Source organism: Aegilops tauschii, chromosome 7, assembly GCF_002575655.3.
Source record: "Aegilops tauschii subsp. strangulata cultivar AL8/78 chromosome 7, Aet v6.0, whole genome shotgun sequence".
Classification (NCBI taxonomy): Eukaryota; Viridiplantae; Streptophyta; class Magnoliopsida; order Poales; family Poaceae; genus Aegilops; species Aegilops tauschii.
In genome coordinates this window covers 63,879,686-63,900,775 of record NC_053041.3, presented here as the reverse complement: position 1 = coordinate 63,900,775, position 21,090 = coordinate 63,879,686, and the positions used below count along the sequence as shown (strand labels likewise).

The window sequence follows — 21,090 nt, the reverse complement described above, 5'->3', positions numbered from 1 at the left end:
CTCATGCTCATCAAAAGGAATCTACTAACAAGGTTGATCAGGTCTTGTTAACAAACTCATTCCGAATCGCATGAAACCGGAGAAATTCCGAATAACACTAAGTTACCTCAACGGGGATATGCACATCCCCAATAATAAGAATATCATATCTCTTTTTGACAGTAGGAAGAGGAAATTCAAAACCTCCAAAAATAATCGATGGAATTTTTCCAATAGAATTGATACTGTGGACTTGAGGTTGTTTCCTCGGAAAGTGTACCGTATGCTCATTACCATTAACATGAAAAGTGACATTGCCTTTGTTGCAATCAATAACAGCCCCTGCAGTATTCAAAAAGGGTCTTCCAAGAATAATAGACATACTATCGTCCTCGGGAATATCAAGAATAACAAAGTCCGTTAAAATAGTAACATTTGCAACCACAACAGGCACATCCTCACAAATACCGACAGGTATAGCAGTTGATTTATCATCCATTTGCAAAGATATTTCAGTAGGTGTCAACTTATTCAAATCAAGTCTACGATATAAAGAGAGAGGCATAACACTAACACCGGCTCCAAGATCACATAAAGCAGTTCTAACATAATTTCTCTTAATGGAGCATGGTATAGTTGGTACTCTTGGGTCTCCTAGTTTCTTAGGTATTCCGCCCTTGAAAGTATAATTAGCAAGCATGGTGGAAATTTCAGCTTCCGGTATCTTTCTTTTATTTGTAACAATATCTTTCATATACTTAGCATAAGGATTCATTTTGAGCATATCAGTTAATCGCATACGCAAAAAGATAGGTCTAATCATTTCAGCAAAGCGCTCAAAATCCTCATCATCCTTTTTCTTAGATGGTTTGGGAGGAAAAGGCATGGGTTTCTGAACCCATGGCTCCCTTTCTTTACCGTGCTTCCTAGCAACAAAGTATCTCTTATCATAATGTTGATTCTTTGATTGTGGGTTATCAAGATCAACAGCAGGTTCAATTTCTACATCATTATCGTTGCTAGGTTGAGCATCAACATGAACATCATCATTAACATTATCACTAGGTTCATGTTCATTTCCAGATTATGTTTCAGCATCAGAAATAGAAATATCATTGGGATTCTCAGTGTGTCAACAATAGGTTCACTAGAAGCATGCAAAGTCCTATCGTTTTTCTTTTTCTTCTTTTTAGAAGGACTAGGTGCATCTATATTATTTCTCTGGGAATCTTGCTCAACTCTCTTAGGATGGCCTTCAGGATACAAAGGTTCCTGAGTCATTTTACCAGTTCTAGTAGCCACTCTAACAGCATAGTAATTATTCTTACTATTCAATTCATTGAGAAGATCATTGAGCTTTAAGTACTTGTTCTACTTGAGTGGTAACCATAGAAGCATGTTTACTAATGAGTTTAAGTTCACCTTTAACTCTAGACATATAATCACCCAAGTGTTCAATCATATAAGCATTTTTTTTAATTGTCTACCAAAATAAGCATTAAAATCTTCTTGCTTAACCATAAAGTTATCAAACTCATCCAAACAATGGCTAGCAAACTTAGTAGGGGCGATTTCAGCTTTATCATATCTATAGAGAGAATTTACCTTTACTACCTATGTCGGGTTATCAAGACCATGAGTTTCTTCAATAGGTAATGTATTAAGATCATATATTTCTTCAACAGGCGGTAAATTAAGACCATGTATTTCTTCGATAGGAGGTAAATTCTTAACATCTTCAGCTTTAATACCCTTTTCTTTCATAGATTTCTTTGCCTCTTGCATATCTTCAGGACTGAGAAATAGAACACCCCTTTTCTTCGGAGTTGACTTAGGAGTTGGTTCAGGAAGTGTCCAATTATTTTCATTGGTCAACATATTATTCAATAGAATTTCTGCTTCATCTGGTGTTCTTTCCCTGAAAACAGAACCAGCACAACTATCCAGGTGGTCTCTGGAAGCATCGGTTAGTCCATTATAAAAGATATCAAGTATTTCACTTTTCTTGAGAGGATGACCAGGCAAAGCATTAAGTAATTGGAGAAGCCTCCCCCAAGCTTGTGGGAGACTCTCTTCTTCAATTTGCACAAAATTATATATTTCCCTTAAAGCAGCTTGTTTCTTATGAGCAGGGAAATATTTAGCAGAGAAGTAATAAATCATATCCTGGGGACTACGCACACAACCAGGATCAAGAGAGTTGAACCATATCTTAGCATCACCCTTTAATGAGAACGGAAATATCTTAAGGATATAATAGTAATGAGAATCATTAGTGAACAGGGTGGCTATATCATTTAATTTAGTAAGATGTGCCACAACAGTTTCAGATCCAACAACCATAAAAAGGATCAGATTCAACCAAAGTAATTATATCAGGATCAATAGAGAATTCATAATCCTTATCAGTAACAAAGATAGGTGAAGTAGCATAAGCAGGATCAAATTTCATTCTAGCATTCAGAGTTTTTTGTTTCAGCTTAGCTAATAATTTCTTAAGATCACTTCTATCATTGTAAGCAAGAAAGTCTCTAGCAGTTTCTTCATCCATAACATAGCCCTCAGGCACAACAGGCAATTCATATTTAGGGGGAGAGTCTTCATCCTCACTTTCATCAATATTATCAGTTTCAATAATTTCATTCTCTCTAGCCCTAGCAAGTTGTTCATCAAGAAATTCACCAAGTGGCACAGTAGTATCAAGCATAGAAGTAGTTTCATCATAAGTATCATGCATAGCAGAAGTGGCATCATCAATAACATGTGACATATCAGAATTAATAGCAGAAGCAGGTTTAGGTGTCGCAAGTTTACTCAAAACAGAAGGTCAATCAAGTGCAGAGCTAGATGGCAGTTCCTTACCTTCCCTCATAGTTGAGGGATAAATTTTTGTTTTCACATCTTTCAAGTTCTTCATAGTGACCAGCAGATATAAATCCCAAGTGACTCAAAGAATAGAGCTATGCTCCCCGGCAACGGCGCCAGAAAATAGTCTTGATAACCCACAAATATAGGGGATCGCAACAGTTTTCGAGGGTCGAGTATTCAACCCAAATTTATTGATTCGACACAAGGGGAGCCAAAGAATATTCTCAAGTATTAGCAATTGAGTTGTCAATTCAACTACACCTGGATAACTTAATATCTGCAGCAAAGTATTTAGTAGCAAAGTAATATGGAAGTAACGGTAACGGTAGCAAAAAGTAATATTTTTGGGTTTTGTAGTGATTGTAATAGTAGTAGCGGAAAAGTAAATAAGCAAAGAACAATATGTGAAAAGCTCGTAGGCATTGGATTGGTGATGGAGAATTATGCCGGATGCGGTTCATCATGTAACAATCATAACATAGGGTGACACAGAACTAGCTCCAATTCATCAATGTAATGTAGGCATGTATTCCGAATATAGTCATACGTGCTTATCGAAAAGAACTTGCATGACATCTTTTGTCCTACCCTCCCGTGGCAGCGGGGTCCTAATGGAAACTAAGGGATATTAAGGCCTCCTTTTAATACAGTACCAGACCAAAGCATTAACACATAGTGAATACATGAACTCCTCAAACTATGGTCATCACCAGGAGTGGTCCCGATTATTGTCACTTCGGGGTTGCCGGATCATAACACATAGTAGGTGACTATACACTTGCAAGATAGGATCAAGAACTCACATATATTCATGAAAACATAATAGGTTCAGATCTGAAATCATGGCACTCGGGCCCTAGTGACAAGCATTACGCATAGCAAAGTCATACCAACATCAATCTCAGAACATAGTGGATACTAGGGATCAAACCCTAACAAATCTAACTCGATTACATGATAAATCTCATCCAACCCATCACCGTCCAGCAAGCCTACGATGGACTTACTCACGCACGGTGGTGAGAATCATGAAATTGGTGATGGAGGATGGTTGATGATGACGATGGCGACGGATTCCCTTCTCCGGAGCCCCGAACGGACTGCAGATCAGGCCTCCCGAGAGAGTTTAGGACTTGGCGGCGGCTCCGTATCGTAAAACGCGATGAATCTTTCCCCCTGATTTTTTCCTCCCCGAACACGAATATATGGAGTTGGAGTTGAGGTCGGTAGAGCTCCAGGGGGCCCACGAGGCAGGGGGGCGCGCCCCCCACCCTCGTGGAAAGGGTGTGGGCCCCCTGGCCTTGATTCTTTTGCCAATATTTTTTATATTTTCCAAAAATAATCTCCGTGAAGTTTCAAGTCATTCCGAGAACTTTTGTTTCTGCACATAAATAACACCATGGCAATTCTGCTGAAAACAGCGTCAGTCTGGGTTAGTTCCATTCAAATCATGCAAGTTAGAGTCCAAAACAAGGGCAAAAGTGTTTGGAAAAGTAGATACGACGGAGACGTATCAGCGGGCAGTTCACCACGCATCACCTAGTGGACACCCACGTGAGGGGGAAGGCCCTCTCGGTGGTGTACACGAACGATCCGGTCTCGGTGGAGAGCTCCATCCAAACTATGGAGCAGTTCCTTGCCGAGGACAAGTACCGAGTGGTCGGGTTGCCGTCGCCCAGTTGTGCGTGTGACATGCGTCCTCGTCTACCACTACCACCTTGCCACAAGGCCTTGCGAGCGTTTCTCCAGGTTTATCAAAAGCTCCAACTACAATTTCGCTACGGTGGACACCACCAACGATCTAAAGTCGCTCAAGGTTTTGGACTTGAAATGCCTGAATCTTGTCAACATCCAGCACCACTACAAGGTCTGGGGCAGCGACAAAAACAAACTGAACTCCCTGGTTGACCTCGCCTCGATCATCATCGAACCTACTACGCGAAGATGAAGGAAGAGAGCAATAAGGACAAGAACGCCTGGCATAGTGTGTGGCATGAGAGACTGGATGAACAACATGTCAAGTACGCGGCCATGGACGTGTACACAAGCTACGAGATGTACAGGCGGATCGTTGACATGAGGAACTGTCTTCTTCCTGACCCAGACGAGGGATCGAGCCACATAGCAGTGGCGGGAGCGTCACAAGAAGTAGATGACTAGACGATCGTTTCTCCTATTTTAGAATGCATGCAATTGTTTATTGAGGTGTGTGCGAATGATCTGTATGGTCACTTATGTAATTGGATGTTTATTTCTATATATATATATATACATGTTATTCTACTGTAGACAGAGCAATTCACATGGCTTATTAGCAACAATCGTCTGTGTTATTATTGGTCTTCGCACATATTTTTTATTACGGACCTGTTTGCCGCATATCGCACACATCTTGTTCAGTTGAACCGTTTCCATTGTGTTGCCTAATCACACACAGTTCATCCAGTGAACCGTATGCTGTATATCGCACACGCCTTCATCTGGCTGCCCGTTTATTTTATTCCCCCTCATCCCAAACCATTAATTAAGCTAAACCGTATGCCCTGCATCGCACACGCAACTAAATTCTGAACCGTGTTTGATGCATCCGTCATCGCAAACGTTTTGCACCTTTTTTGACGGGTTTTTACACCACCGTTTGCGATTATGGCATCGCACACAGTTTCGTCGAAGGGTCTCTGATCGTAGTGTCGCGTTTGGACCATCCTACAGTAGTGCCAGTTCCATTTCAGAAGCTTATGCATCTCCGGATGCTGACTACTGGAAGGATGCGGCCCGTAGTGAGATGGATTCCATATTGGCTAATGGGACATGGGAGATCACTGATCGTCCTTATGGTTGCCAACCATTGGGATGTAAGTGGGTGTTCAAGAGGAAGCTTAGGCCCGATGGTACTGTTGAGAAGTACAAGGCTAGGCTTGTGGCCAATGGTTATACCCAAAAATAAGAAGATGATTTCTTCGATACTTACTCACTTGTGGCTAGACTGCAGCCTTTCGAGTGTTACTCGCGCTGGCTGCCTCGCATGGTCTTCTCGTTCATCAGATGGACGTTAAGACCACTTTCCTTAAAAGGAGAGCTAGACGAGGAAATTTACATGCAACAGCCAGATGGCTTTGTAGTAAATGGTTAGGAAAGAAAGGTGTGCAAGCTAGTGAAATCTTTGTATGGCCTGAAACAAGCGCCTAAGCAATGGCATGAGAAGTTTAATAGAACTTTCACATCCGCTGGCTTTGTTGTTAACGAAGCTGACAAATGTGTATACTATCGCTATGGTGGGGCCGAAGGAGTTATACTCTGTTTGTATGTCGATGACATACTGATATTTGGGACCCACCTCAAATTCATTGAGGATGTCAAGTCTTTTCTATCTCATAACTTTGAGATGAAAGACCTGGGCGTGGCTGATGTTATCTTGAACATCAAGCTACTGAGAAATATTGAGGGTGGAATTACACTTTTGCAATCCCACTATGTTGAGAAGATTTTGAGCCATTTTGGATATTCGGACTGCAAACCTTCTAGAACACCATATGATCCTAGCGTGCGGATTCGAAAGTTCAAAGGCACGACTATAGATCAATTGAGATATTCTCAAGTGGTTGGTTCACTCATGTACCTAGATTGTGCTACTCGTCCTGACATCTCATTTGCTATGTGCAAACTGAGCCGGTTTGTTTCCAATCTGGGAGATGTGCATTGGCATTCCGTTGAACGAGTCATGCATTATTTGCAAAGGCACTATGAACTATGGAATTCACTATTCTGGATACCCGACAGTACTTGAGGGGTATAGGGATTCGAATTGTATATCTGATGCTGATGAGATGAAAGCCACAAGTGGATATGTATTCACACTTGGTGGTGCTGCTGTTTCCTAAAAGTCTTGCAAGCAGGCGATCTTAACGAGATCGACTGTGGAAGCAGAACTCGCAGCATTAGGCACATCATGCGTCGAAGCGGAATGGCTTCGAGAGCTTTTGATGGATTTGCCAGTGGTTGATAAACCAGTCCCGGCTGTCCTCATGAATTGTGACAATCAAATTGTGATTGCCAAGGCTAAGAGTTCAAAGGACAACATGAAATCCACAAAGCACATAAGAAGAAGATTAAAATCTGTCAGAAAATCAAGAAACTCCAGAATGATAGCATTGGATTACATCCAAACAACTAAGAATCTGGCAGACCCTTTTACGAAAGGGCTATCATAGATTGTGATAGAAAATGCAACGAGGGAGATGGGTATGAGAGCCACGTAAGTTTCCATGGGGGTAACCCAACATATGTGTTCGGAGATCCCGTGAATTAGGACCTGGGAAAACAATCAAGCGGTCTACTGATGAGAGTATCCTTAATTAACCCACTCCGTTGGAGATGCAATAATACTCTCATATTTTGTAAGGCAGGCTGAGTTTTGTCTTAATGTGTTCCAAAGCTTATGTAAGCAAGATGCTAATCTACAGAGCATTCTTTGGAGGAACACACCTATGTGAGCCCGACTGCAGGTCATAGTCTATGAGATTGGGTAATCTCTAGGAAGCTCGTGAGAAGGTAAGGAGTATGACTAATAAGCCCCACCCGTGGGGTTTAGCCTTCGGCAGTCACGTATCAGCAGACAATAGGCGAAACTTCTGCACACCAAACTGACAATTCAAGGCATAGTCCATTGTTTAATTGTGAAGAAGTCTAATCTTGTTGCTCTAGGTGGAAGTTCAACTTAACAGTCTCCACTGAAAATTCTAATATGTCAAACAGTGTTTGGAACAGTTGACAAATTTATGTGCCTCGAGATCTGGTGGGGGATTGTTTGATTATGGATGGGCTTAGGCCCACATAAGACAATAATCCCTGGTTAATCTCTATGGCCCATTTAGGTGCACGACAAGTGGTGGGAAGTTTAGTACCGCAAGAAAAGTGAGACCTCTTTATAAGGGCTACTCTATCACATGCCATTGGAAGCTTGGGAATAGGAGTTGTACACGCACGCTCCTCCTCGTCCTCCGCCCGCCTCACCTTGCCACGCCTTGCTTCGCCTCGATGGTTAATTAATTGTGGATTAATTAATGAGTCGCTTACGAAAGTGCCACTATCCGAGATGTTGGACCATGGGTTGTTCGCGGACTCGATCTTGGGCCTGAGCCCAGGCCCATCTACATGACGGCCTATATAAGGAGGCGCGGGCCAGTGGAGTGAATCCTAACTCAGTTCACTCACTCTCTCTTGCACAACCCTAGCCGTCATCTACTGTTCCTCTCTCTGTGCTGCTTCCGATGATCCCATCCCGACGACCGCGTGCACGGTTGGTTGGGAGAGCAGGTGTCTCCGGAACTCTGTCGTTCAAGATCCTGCCCGAGAGAACGGAAATAAGGTTTTGGGGGAGCGTCTCGATGCGACTGCTCCCGATCCGTCCCCATCTCCGTTCGCCTCTGCTTCCAGTACTTCCCCTACATCGACCCCATGGCTGACGACGAAGCCGCCAAGAAGAAAGCCTTGGCCGATGCCGAGGCTGCCGCTGCCGCTGCCACATTGGCCTGGCCAACCGGAGAGTATGACTCGTTCATGCCCTACTTGCTCGTTCATGTGCTGGTCGTATATATGATGTTCATAGATGTTTCCGTCCTATGTACTGTATGTGCTCACATGTTTAGGTATCGATATGAGATGTATACAATATTTGTCATGCTTACTATTTACTCGTGGATTAGTCTAATCAGAAAAGTTGGATGGCATGAAGGAAGTTGGGTATAAGATGGAGGCAAGGACGTAGGGTAGAAGGCATCTTTGCGCTTGGGGCAATGACACAACTAGTGAAGTTATACCAAGGCACGTCAATTGCTGGTTGAAAACTATTTCCAAACCCCCTCTTTGTCCCTCGTGAGTCGTTGAGAATTTCTAACAGGGCTCCCTCGCTTAGGAGAGAGTAAAGCCCTACATTTCATAATCAAATTTTGTAATCTACTACTCCGTTCTATAATGCAAGACGTTTTTGCAAGCTAAGTTAGCTTGCAAAAACATCTTACATTATGGGACGGAGGGAGTACATGCAAAACAATAGTGTGAATTTCTTTTACCTTACGAATTTCTACAACTTATGATTGGTGTTTGTTCATGTCACACATGTCAGGCTGCTTGGACCTGATAAAATAGGCTTTGTTTATAAAGGATTATCTCTTTCCTTAGAGAACCCAAACCTACAGGTTAAAGCCATGATTTCATTCCTTCATCACTCAATATGTAAACCTTCAACATTCAAATTCTTGGCCTAAACTTAGATGGCAGTGAACTCGGTTAAAACCTGCCACATAGGTTTCCATATCTTTTTAGCAGTTTGCATTTTTCTAAAATCAACCTTTCAATAAAAGATACCAAAAGAAAGCTTGAATCTTTTAGCTGCCGCAAACATCTGCCTCACGGCCAGGCTTGCTTGATGATGTATATGATCGTGAGCACGGCCAACACAAATAGATCAGACTGAAAACAGTCCATGAGGTGACACGTAGGCTGTAGCTTTTTTTTGAGCGGTGGCTGTAGCTAACAATTGTGTCAACATACTTATCAGATGTCCCTAACTTCTTTTTAAAAAAAGGTTGATACCCCGACCTCTGCATCAGTGCGATGCACACTATTCGTATTAATTATTAAGTGCAGTACAAAACAAATGTACCATGATTGAACCATTACAAGATGTCAAATTCGCCCCAAGAACTATTGTTCCGGAACGTCTTCAAGAAGAGATAAACGTCCCTGCATCATCATCACGTTTGATGTAGACGACGTAGACACGAATTTCATCATGTTTGCGAGACAAGCCAATGAAGACCAGCACAACACGTAGACAATGCCTTTCTTAAAAAGAAGAAGTAGACAACACCTTCAACAAAAATGACACAAGTACGTCACTGCCGAGCCTAACCGATAAAGAACAAAATAAGAGTTTCGCCCCCGTCATGAAGTTGTGTTTCAATCAAAAATGCCCCCGACTAATTAATCATTCACACGGAGTTGGAACTTAGCAGCGAGTCCATAATTAATGGAGATAGACATATAGTGCCACCAAACAGTACTCAATGACTAACTCGGAGTCACGTATATATAGACATATCACTTGTGTAAGCATCAACGCACATGATCATATTAGTATATACATTTTGCAGGCTGCTGCATATGCCAACACATATTATTAACTAACCACCACTTGCTCAGCAAACTAATTAACTAACCTGACATTCAATTCGTGAGTAATTTCTGAAGCTACGAGCTAAATTTTGTTCCCATCTGCCTCCGCATAGCAACGGATCAGCCACTCGGAATCTACACCGATGCTCGCTCATCATATATATATAGACCAGCTTCGGCTACTCGATCGATCATCTATTGTTCATCTCCAGAGTGACTCCAGTTCCAGGAGAGAAGACATATCGGTCGAGTTCGAGTAGCTAGGAGAGACGGTAGAAATGGGTGCGTGGGCATGGTGGCCGGGTCTCCTGTTCGGCGCCGTCCCACTGCTCTGCCTCGCCGCCTGGCACTTCACCGACGCATGGCACTGCGCCGCCTTCGCTCTCAAATACCGCGGCCGTGGCAGCAAGGGCAGCCGGCAGCGCCTCCCGCCGGGACACATGGGCCTCCCCTTCCTCGGCGAGACGCTCTCGCTGCTCTGGTACTTCAAGCTGGTCCGCCGCCCGGACGACTTCATCGGCGCCAAGAAGAGCGCGTACGGCGACGGGGTGGGACTGTACAGGACGCACCTGTTCGGCTCCCCCAGCATCATCGCCTGCTCCCCGGCCGCCAACAAGTTCGTGCTCCAGTCTGCCGACAGCTTCGGCATCCGGTGGCCGGTGCCGGAGCTCGTCGGCATAACGTCCGTGGGGAACGTGGAGGGCGCCAGCCATGCCAGGCTACGCGGGTTCATCCTCGCCGCTATCAACAAGCCCAGTTCGCTCCGCACCATCGCCACCGTTGTGCAGCCGCGCATCATGGCGGCGCTGCAAACGTGGGCAGATAAGGGTACCATTGTCGCCGCCACTGAGATCAAAAAGGTACTCCCGTCACAGAGTACTTAGAACAAGTATAATAAAGTACAATCAGCTGGCAATAAGGATTAAACAATTACATATGTGTTTAGATGAGAGAAAAGAGGAGAGAGAAAGAAAGCAGCATGTAGATTAACAGTTGGCTGCAACATGGATTCCAAGAAACATCAGTGTATGGTGGGTCATGCATTAATAAAGTAGTACTATTTAGCAATTAGATATTATACATGTTGACTATTAGCTTGACTATATGTGATATGACAACTTCATATCAACGGTTGTTGACTATACTATTAACCATGCTCTTAACTGGTAAATCAAGGACAACCTGCCTGAATTTTTTAAGTCACTTCAGCCACGGAATCTTTAAGTCAGTTCCACAAAGTTCAGTCTTTTTTTTCATTTGCTTTTTAGTAGGAGTATTTTTTATTGTTTTTATTGGTTGCAATTGCACTTTTTTGTACAAGTGCAACTTATTCCGAGTGTATTTCGTCCTTCAGTTCATTTTGGCTTGGTTTGCATTGGCTGAACTGTATTGTGATGTGTCTAGTTTATAATAGTGTTATAAAAAAATTACCCCCTCCGTCCAGAAATAATTGTCGGAGAAATGAATGTATTTAGATGTATTTTGGTTCTAGATACATCTCTTTTTATCTATTCCATGACAAGTAATTCCGGACGGAGGGAGTAGTACTAATAGAAAGATAAAAACTATTTTGGCAAACAGTATTACTGCCTCCTTTCCGATTTATGACGCTTACGCGTATCTCTAGGTTAAAAAATAGACCAGCGTAATAGAAGTTGTATAACACAAAAATATATTATTAGAAACTTCAAATCATTTGCTTGTGTAATTTTTAGGCTATACAACTCATATTATGTTGGTCAAATTATAGATCTAGAGATACGCGCAAGCCTTATAAACCGGAATGGAGGTAGTACCATGATCCACCACAATAATGTTAAACCTAACCACAATTAATCAATGTAGGTGACGTTTGCTAACATCTGCAAGATGTTCGTGAGCATGGAACCCTCGCCTATGACAGACAAGATCGACCAATGGTTTGGCGGATTGCTTGATGGCCTGAAGGCATTCCCATTAGATTTACCGGGGACGACATCTCGCGCCGGTCGAAAGGTATTTTGTTATCTCCCTTTTTACGAGTTTTTGAGGTGTATATCTCCCAGTCCAACAACAGAAAGAATTTGTTTCTAAATTAAAGATCATTGTTGTTCATTCTTTATCCAATGAAGGCTGGCTACTTCATATTTTCAAAATTGTGTGTAATTACTATGAGAGCGATACATGAGCATTTCTGCAACTAAAGTTCCGCACGATCTTTGTGCTTTTTTCCCCTTTTATGTGCATGCTCTCATTCCTATAAGAAATATCAAATCTGATTTCGTAACCATATCGCTATTATAGAGAAATCGAGAATAATTGTAGAGGAATTTTATGGCATGCAGTGTCGTCGAAAGTTGAATGCGGTCTTCCGGGAGGTGTTGGAGGCAAGGAAGAAGGTGGACACGGGGTGTGATGATTTGATGAGTGGACTAATGCAGATGGAGGATGAGCAGGGGAAGAAGCTGAGCGACAACGAGGTGGTGGATAACATCGTCTCCCTCGTTATCGCCGGCTATGAGTCCACTACCACTGCCATCATATGGGCTACTTACCACCTTGCAAAATCCCCCATTGTCCTTGCCAAGCTTCGAGAGGAGAATGTAGAAATGAACAAAAGCAAAAGTGGTTCGACATTGGCGAGTTTGATGATCACCTACGACGACATCCCAAAGATGAAGTACACGACGAAGGTGGTCGAGGAGACAATCCGAATGGCCAACATCTCCACAATGGTCTTTCGCGTGGCGAACATGGATGTGGAGTACCACGGCTACACCATACCGAAGGGGTGGCCGGTGCTGGTGTGGTTGAGGTCATTGCACACCGACCCCAATTACTACCAGGACCCCCTTACCTTCAATCCCGACAGATGGGAGGTAAGTTTACAAGCTAGTTCACGTTTCTTGGAACTCAAGTTTATCATCATGCACACTTTCCACCAACTATTGGTGTGCTTCACCTTCTTTCCTTACCTGAGCTCACTTAACCACCAAAAATACTGCTCACTAGGAACCAGCAAAGCCAGGAACATACCAGGTGTTCGGAGGTGGCAGCAGGATCTGCCCAGGCAACATGCTTGCCAGGATGCAGATCACCATCATCCTACATCATCTCTCCATCGGCTATGAGTGAGTAGACACTGGGTTTTTTTTTCAACTAAAGGAATTACGTAGCTATAAGTTAGTGTACAATGATTGATTCTGTTTGTGTTAACTTGTTTATTGATTCTTTTTGTGTTAATTTGTTTCAGATGGGAGTTGCTCAATCCTGATGTAGAAATCAATTACCTTCCACACCCAAGGCCAGCGGATGGTACATCCATGGCCTTCCGTAGACTTAGCACCTAATATCACGATCATTCTAGTCTACCTTAGTGCATCCGTGCATGTTAATTTTGGCAATAATGTATGACCATATCAGATCTGCACCTAGCTTGTCTCTTCAAATGCGACGTTGTTGTTTGACTTTCTCATGTCTGCATTATCTATTTTCTTCTTAAAGAAATTCCTGCTTATATTAGATTTTTTTTGGAAAGGATGGTATTCGGTTTTTTCCAAATTCATGCATGCGGATATTCACTGGCCTATGCATCTATCGATGCACTCAACCATCTTCGGTAAGTACCAATCCATATCAACGTTTGGGGGTACAATATTAGGATCATGAGGAGAAATGACAACCATAATCTATAGTAAGCACACTATGGAAAAAGTTATGTGTTTCATAGTTGGAAGCACATCATTCCTGCCCACAGATGTTGCCGCGATGAGTCTCTAAGCTATATGTTGAAGTGCCGTGATGTATTCACAAGAGTTGGCATGGTTTTTTTTTTTTTTTTTTGCGGGTGAAGAGTTGGCATGTTGAATGCTCAGAATTACTCCCAGGCGGGCAGATGCTATGTACACTGGCTGCAGATATAAATAAGAAGCAAGTGCGAATACCTCGAAGAAAGTCATGGTCTAGACCATACCGGATCCACAATTCCATGAGAACCTCCTTTCACATGTACTCCCTCCGTTCCTAAATATAAGTCTTTTTGAAGATTGTAATATGAACTACATACGAAGTAAAATGACTGAATCTACACTCTAAAGTACGTTTATATTCATCCGTATATAGTTCATATTCAAATCTATAAAAAGATTTATATTTAGGAACGGAGGGAGTAATACTGACTGACTACTCGCTCTCTCCTTACCTCGACATCACTGATTTTGGTATCTTTTGGTGATAAATGTGAACCATTTGTGCAGGGTGGGCAAAGTATTATTTTATGCGCATACTCCTACTACTATGGATTAGACCCGGGTGCTATCCAGTCCTGCATTTCAGTGAAGCTTCAGTTGGGTTCAGTTTTTTTTTTTTTTTTTGAAAAGGAGGATAACCCCCGACCGCTGCATCAGGACGATGCATGCAGCCATATATTATTAATAGAGCAAAATCCAGCATCCGAACACCATCACCCAGAAAAAAAACGCAAAAAACAAACCCCGAGGCCATATACCTCGCGACAGTTGGGTTCAGTTTAATTACCACCCTGGTTAAATCTTATTTTCAGATAGATATTCATAATTTACTTGGGGTTTCATCGGATTTTCATGTCTTTGCAGTTGGGTTTCACTTACATTTTCAAAGGGTTAACGAGGTTCATTTGTGCTTTCATTAATTTATCTTTCATGAGATTAACTAATCTTGGTTTTAAATTCCATTTGGCCGTGGGAGCCGTCGGTTGGGGCTTGTGGTGGTTTATTGATGAGCGTTAGGAAAGACTTGTTTGAGGTGGATTATTCTTGTAATAGTAAATACTTCCTTTGTCCCACAATATAAGACGCTTTTGCAAGCTAGATTCGCTCAAAAAATGTCTTATATTATGAGACGGAGGGAGTATATAACTAGAATGATTATTGTGGACAAGAATACTAGGTTTAAAGTGGAATCTGGTCAATGTTTATGGTGTTGCTCGTGTACAAGATAAGACAGTGTTTCTAGTCAATTTTTATGCTGGTTTACTTGAGAAGATTTACCTGCTCTAGTACATAAAGTTGTTTCAATTATTATAGAGGTGTTGGCAACTTAGATAACTGCCAAGAGAGGAGTAGAAAGCTTTGGAGATGTTTGAAATGGTAAAATTTAAATATCAAAGGCGATATAGAAGAAATAGAAATGCTATTACTGACCAGCTGGAGTTGATTGATAAAGTCAATAATACTTGTGAGTTATCAACCTCTTATTGTGCTTTAAGAATCTCCTTACAACAACAATTGAGTAAGATCTTTAGATAAGAGGATATTAAATGGTATCAGTGATCAAGAGAAAGATAGAGAGAATAAAGGGGGTGACATAAATGTACTCCCTCCGTTCCATAATGTAGTGCATATTGATTTTTTGAAAAGTCAAAGCTCATAAAGTTTGACCAAGTTTGTAGAGAAAAATATTTACATCTAGAATGCCAAACATATGTCCTTAGATTTATCAAATGATGTAGTTCCATATTTTATATATTTAGTATTGTTGAAATAAATAGTTTTCTCTATAAACTTGCTCAAAATTTGCAAACTCTGACTTTTCAAAAAAATTATACGCACTGCATTATGGAACAGAGGGAGTAGATACTTCATGACTAAAGCCTATGGTAGAAATAGCAAAATAAGATTTTTAGACTTGTTCAAGATGAGAGTCTAAATCAAGGTGACAAAAATCATCTTGATTATGCGAAAATTCCTTTCTGATCCAGAGCTCAGAGCCATCCAAGCCATCGAAACTTGTCGAGATCGATGCACTCATTCATATTTATCCATAGCTCATGCATATTTGCACGGAAAATTCAGCCCCTTTCTTCCATAGTTCTAATTGCACTTACACTTACTCTGATGTCGGCCTCAGGAAAATCCCCCTCCGCCACTCAAAATTCTGCACCACGGATCCCTGGGTGTACCGCCATGGCGCACGAAGAATTCGAGTTTCCAACTCCGGTCACTCCCCCACCACTGCATCACAACCACCAACGCGGCCGGATATGGCCGCTCCAGGTTGTCGGCTGTCAACGCCCTCAAAGGGAACCTGTTCATAGATCCACCATTATAGGCACAAAATAACCGCATCATAGATCCATCCTCCGCCGTCGCTCTCCTCGGTCGTTCCTACCCCACTACGAAGAACATGAAAGCGGCCTCTTGTCTAATACCAAATAGACCCACACACGCTATCGACATGGTTCCACTCCTTGCAGCTCGTCATATTCTGAACCACGGCTCCCATGCGAACATACGTCATGTTCTAACATTTTGTTCCACGACCACTTGCACAACCATTTTCAGAGCCAACCGCCCATAACCTATGCCAAAAGGAGCAATCGAGCGATACTCTAAAACGACTACCTGTTTGGATACTTTAACTCAGTTAGAGATTAGAGTTAGATTCTAACCCTGAACTAACACTGAACTAACTCTAACTAAAGAGGTGTTTGGATGGAAGGGTTAGATGGAGCGCGGATACGGCGAGACGCCTTCACGGGCGGTGCGAGAGGGAGGGCGGAAGAGGACGAGAAGCTTCGAGGAAGTGAGGAGGGATCTGCTGCGCGGAGAGCGAGAGAAAAAAAGTGTTTTTAGTGGTCCCGAAAAGAACTAACCCAAATAAGCACCTCTTGGATGGGTTAGTTTTTTTGATGGGTTAGATGCATCTAACCCAAACTAACCCTCCCGTTTAGATCTTTTTGGGTTAGTTGAATCCAAACTAACCCAAACTAACTCTAACCCATGGATTCAAACAGGGCCTATGTGTCCTTACCGTAAAGCACGGTGCAATATCACATTCCAGCAGCACCTCACATTTGCACAACCCTTACCAGGCGCTTTTCCAAGATCCCAAAACCAAAAACAACGGACTTGATTTCGAGTCCATCTGAGCTCAGACCACCAAGTTCTGTAAAGAACTCCTTGGTCCAAGTTAATTCACTCCCCATTTCTTTACCTATTACCTTGCCAAATGTGCTTTCTTGTTACGATAGAAGTAAGCTATCACAACACTTTTCTTTGGATGAAATTAAACTTGCGGTCCTGATGGTCTGCCTAAGAGTATTATCGGTTTTCTTGGGAATCGGTTTTCCGAGTTTTCTTTAATTCCTAAGGGCCAAGGTGTTCTCGAGATCTCTCAATGCTGGCAACCTTCCGCTCGTCATCCCCAAGTGTCAGGAGGTTTTCATCCTAGCGCCACCACTGTAACCGCCCCTTCTGCAGATAGCCGACCATCTGGTTTGAGGAGAAACAATTTGGATGCCATCAACCGTTGCCGAGCAAAGATCACGCACGCATGAGAGCGGCGTTGCAATGGCCGAGCACCAGGCAGCTCGTTATCCCCTTCGTGGGAATGGGCTTTGCGATTGACTCCTGTCAGGCCTTTTCGATGTATACCGGCCTATATACAGGTATGTGAATAGTGTGACCGTACGTTGTTGCTCAGACTCTACTCGCCCAGATTTAATACGACCTGAATTTAACGCCAAAAATTATGAATTTTATATTCGTCTTCACGTCCGGCCATGAGTAATGCTGTGACCTGTACCGCCAGTGCATTTTCCTTCGTTTTATTGCAAAATTCTCGAATTAGTGTGGAATTAGCTGCTGCATTTCGAGCAAACAAACTAACGCACATGACTCTTTTTGAAATGGATGAAACTGTTGTTCATCAGATATGACAGGTGCATCTCAAGTTTCCAATGTGCTAATTATCAAAATTAGAGTAGGCCCCATTAGAGATGTACTTCTTTAGCGACTTAACAAGTCTTATATTAGTTTACAGAGGAAGTAAATGGTAAGAATAATTTTCATTCCGATTCCGCATCGATTTCTAAGGATATGGTATGCACTTGCACAAATCCTCTGGATATGGATATGGATAAGGATTTTTATCAATTGGATATCCGACAGATATGGTAGCGGATATGTCGGTAAAATTCGATGGATGTGAAAAAACTCTCCTTAATCCATCGTCTCAACAGCGTTTCCAACTATTACACGCAAACACACGCTCGTCGTCGTGTGTGTAGTTTTGCAAAGAAAAAAGGTTGCCCCATCAAATCGATTGTGCCTAACGTTGGCCCACCAGCTGTAGCCCAAATCGCTTCGTCCAGGTTCCATGCATGTGCCTCCCACATGGGGCCTATCAGGAAAATACTGTGATATATGGCCTTTCATGTGGTGGTGGAAAATGCAACACGACTGAGGACACACAACCCTATGCTGGTCCGGCAGGTGGATTCAGAGCTGCTGCAGACCGGCCTCTGCAGCGCTTTTCCGATGCACGCACGCTCTATCTACAATTCAATCGAGTGCAGGTTTATAAGGACCCCAGGGACGATGAACAAAAATGTGTGGTGATAAAACCTTGGATGCTAACAAAAGGTACCAGCTCAAAATGGCAAGGGACCGGCGCAAAATGGCTGGGGCCTTTTTTTAGTCCGTTTTTTAAACGCTTAGCTTTGTGCATAGTTTTTTTTTTTTTTGAGGCAAAGCTTTGTGCATAGATTGGCACATCAACCAGATTATTACCTTTTTTTTTTGAGAAATAACCAAACTATTACCTACAGTCAGCAAGTTTTACCAAGTCTGCACAGTAAACAGAGGGCACAGTAAGATTTACTAAATTTCTTTTGTCATAGTTGTTTTTTTAATTCCTCATTCCTCATGAAGATGGCGGAAATTCGCAGCACGAGGGCACAGTAAATTCAGTCGTTGAAACTTATGACTTTTTTTTCTGACACTTACGATTTTCTCGCTCGCTCTTACCAAGTTTCATACATAAATTTTGAAGACATTTTCTATGTCATTTGTAGGCACACAAATCGTGTTTTGATCGGTCGCCCGTACTAAGTTTTAAGAGTTGAAACTTAACATTTATTTAAAAAAATTGTCAAAACGTATTTAAAATGGATCTTATTTGAAAGCCCTCGTCACGAGAAGCACGAATATGAAAACATAAATTAATTTGACTGTTCATTCGAAAGATATAAAGGTTTGAAAATCGAAAGCCAAAAAATAAAAAGCATGCGGGGGGAATCGGTGCCCCCATGGTTGCGTGCCCCAAATCCGCTCGCATGAAGATGGGGCAAATGACTCAATCAACAAGACATTGTTTAGTTTTTTGCAGGTAGCATATACTCCATCTGTAAACTAATATAAGAGCGTTTAGATCACTACTTTAGTATTCTAAACGCTCTTATATTAGTTTACGGAGGGAGTATTCCGTAAATGGTTATGTTTAAGTCTAAAATTTCATATGCATGTACATGCACATCAGAAGTCAGAATTTGTGTCACTTTGCTTGTGTTAATTGCATTTCAACATGTATGCATGTAGTCATGTAGATCTAGGTGGTTCTGTAGGACGGCAGGTAACATTTGTAAACAGCATACACATACGAGGCATTCCGTTTGTTGAAGAGAGAGCCAATATATCAGTTCAGTTGATTGCTTCAAATAACCATATCCAACTGACTAGTCTGCTCCATTGATGAACTTGTCCTAGCTGAATAACAATACAGGTTGCCTCGTTTCGTTCTTTTCTGAGACTTCATCTCACAGTTGACGGTTTACATACTAATTTTTTGCCCCCCCCCCCCCGGCTCCCGTGTGGTCCCCAGCGGGCGACCCGGGGGCAACTAGGGTTTCCCCCCGCCGCCGCCACCCCTTCCTACATCCCCTTCCCTCGCCGCCACCTGAGGGACGCCTGGCAAGCCCCGGCGGCTGCCGATGAAGGTGGCGGCGAGGCCTCTCGTCGCTTCATTCCTGCGCGAAGGACCCTGGACACCGGGGCAGCGGCCCCGGACGGCGAGGCGGCGCAGCCTCTGCGACAGGCGGCGTGCGCGAGATGTGACGGCCGGAGTCGTCGGCTGCTCGGGCGGCGCGGATCCGGCGGGTGGTGGTCGTGGCGCGGTCTCTCCGCTCCAGATCTGAAGGTCGAGCTCCTCCTCCTCCTCTGCTCACTCCTCCCCTCCGGCTGTGTCCGATCTGCAGCTTTTGCTGCCAGTTCCGGTGCTGGCGGGGTGCCGGTGGCATATCTCGAGTCCGGGGGAAACCCTTGGTCTGATCTCCGACCACGGCGGTGAGGGCGCGTGCGCGCATCGCCTTTCTTCCTTTGAGGCACCGCGGAGGTCTCCCGTATCCATCCCCGTCCCAGATCCCGGGCGAAAGCCCAAAACTCGTCTCGGGTTGGGCGGTGGCGGCGTCCTGCACGTCGTTCCCTCCTTGGAGGCGCCGCCTTGGGTTTGTCTGGTTCTACGGGTGAGTGGTGCCGAGATAGGAGAGTGCTCGTCGGCTGCGAGTCCAAGTAGAGGCTTCCCAAGCTTTGACCTTGGGTCCTTGCATCTTGTTTCTTCGACAATCCTCCCAGTGGTTTTCCTTCTGCTCTCGGTGACCCCGGGCAGGTGCCAGTGCAGCCAGTGGTGTGCCTTCGACGTGGTGAGGACGGTGTGATATGCCTGCTCTGGGTTTCGACCGGCACCTGCTCTTGCTCTCGGGTGAGCGCCCAACGACCCGACGGTGCGGCGCCTTCGAGCCTAAGCGAGAGGATTGGGGTCCTCTTCGGCGTTGGAAGACAGGTTTCGTGATCCCAACCACATGAATCGGCTGCGCGCAGTTCTTGCAGGCCTTTGGCTGATTCTTGACGCTACTCTGCTCCCTGCCTCTTGGTGCCGATGTGCTACGGGCTTCGACATTACTTGCAGATCTCTCATGTGTATATCAATGTGTGCAGTAGTGTGCGTTGCGTTGTAAACTGCTCTGTCAGCTCCCTTGTATCTTTCGGTCGCTCTTGCTTGGTGGCCTTGTGTAATCCTGGCCGGTTGATGGCTTTGTTAATTCAAAGTCGGGCTCCCCTTGAGCCTTCGTTCTAAAAAAAAATCCAAGCATGTATGAAGAATAGCCGGAAAACTAGTGAAAATTAGCTCGTTGGGAGTGCTAGATAGTTTGATCCGATTTGACGAGCACCATTCCAATCTCTTCGCAAGACTGATATGAAGGCTTCTGTGTTACCTTGTTTACTCTTCTTGTTGGTTTGGGTTACAAATCATTTATATGAAGGCTTCTGTGTT

At 43.5% G+C, this 21,090-nt stretch overlaps 1 protein-coding gene and 1 pseudogene across 1 annotated transcript; both read left to right on the top strand.

Moving 5' to 3' along the window:
• Positions 1–8,624: 8,624 nt before the first annotated feature.
• On the top strand, positions 8,625–8,758 carry LOC120970055 (U4 spliceosomal RNA; annotated as a pseudogene).
• A 1,498-nt stretch (positions 8,759–10,256) lies between these two features.
• LOC109750511 (ent-kaurenoic acid oxidase 1-like) lies at positions 10,257–13,413 on the top strand. Its single transcript, XM_020309471.3, has 5 exons — positions 10,257–10,883; positions 11,869–12,018; positions 12,348–12,881; positions 13,015–13,133; positions 13,256–13,413. The coding sequence occupies exons 1-5, from the start codon at positions 10,302–10,304 to the stop codon at positions 13,350–13,352; spliced, it is 1,482 nt and encodes a 493-aa protein (XP_020165060.1). The 5' UTR covers positions 10,257–10,301; the 3' UTR covers positions 13,353–13,413.
• Positions 13,414–21,090: the final 7,677 nt, after the last annotated feature.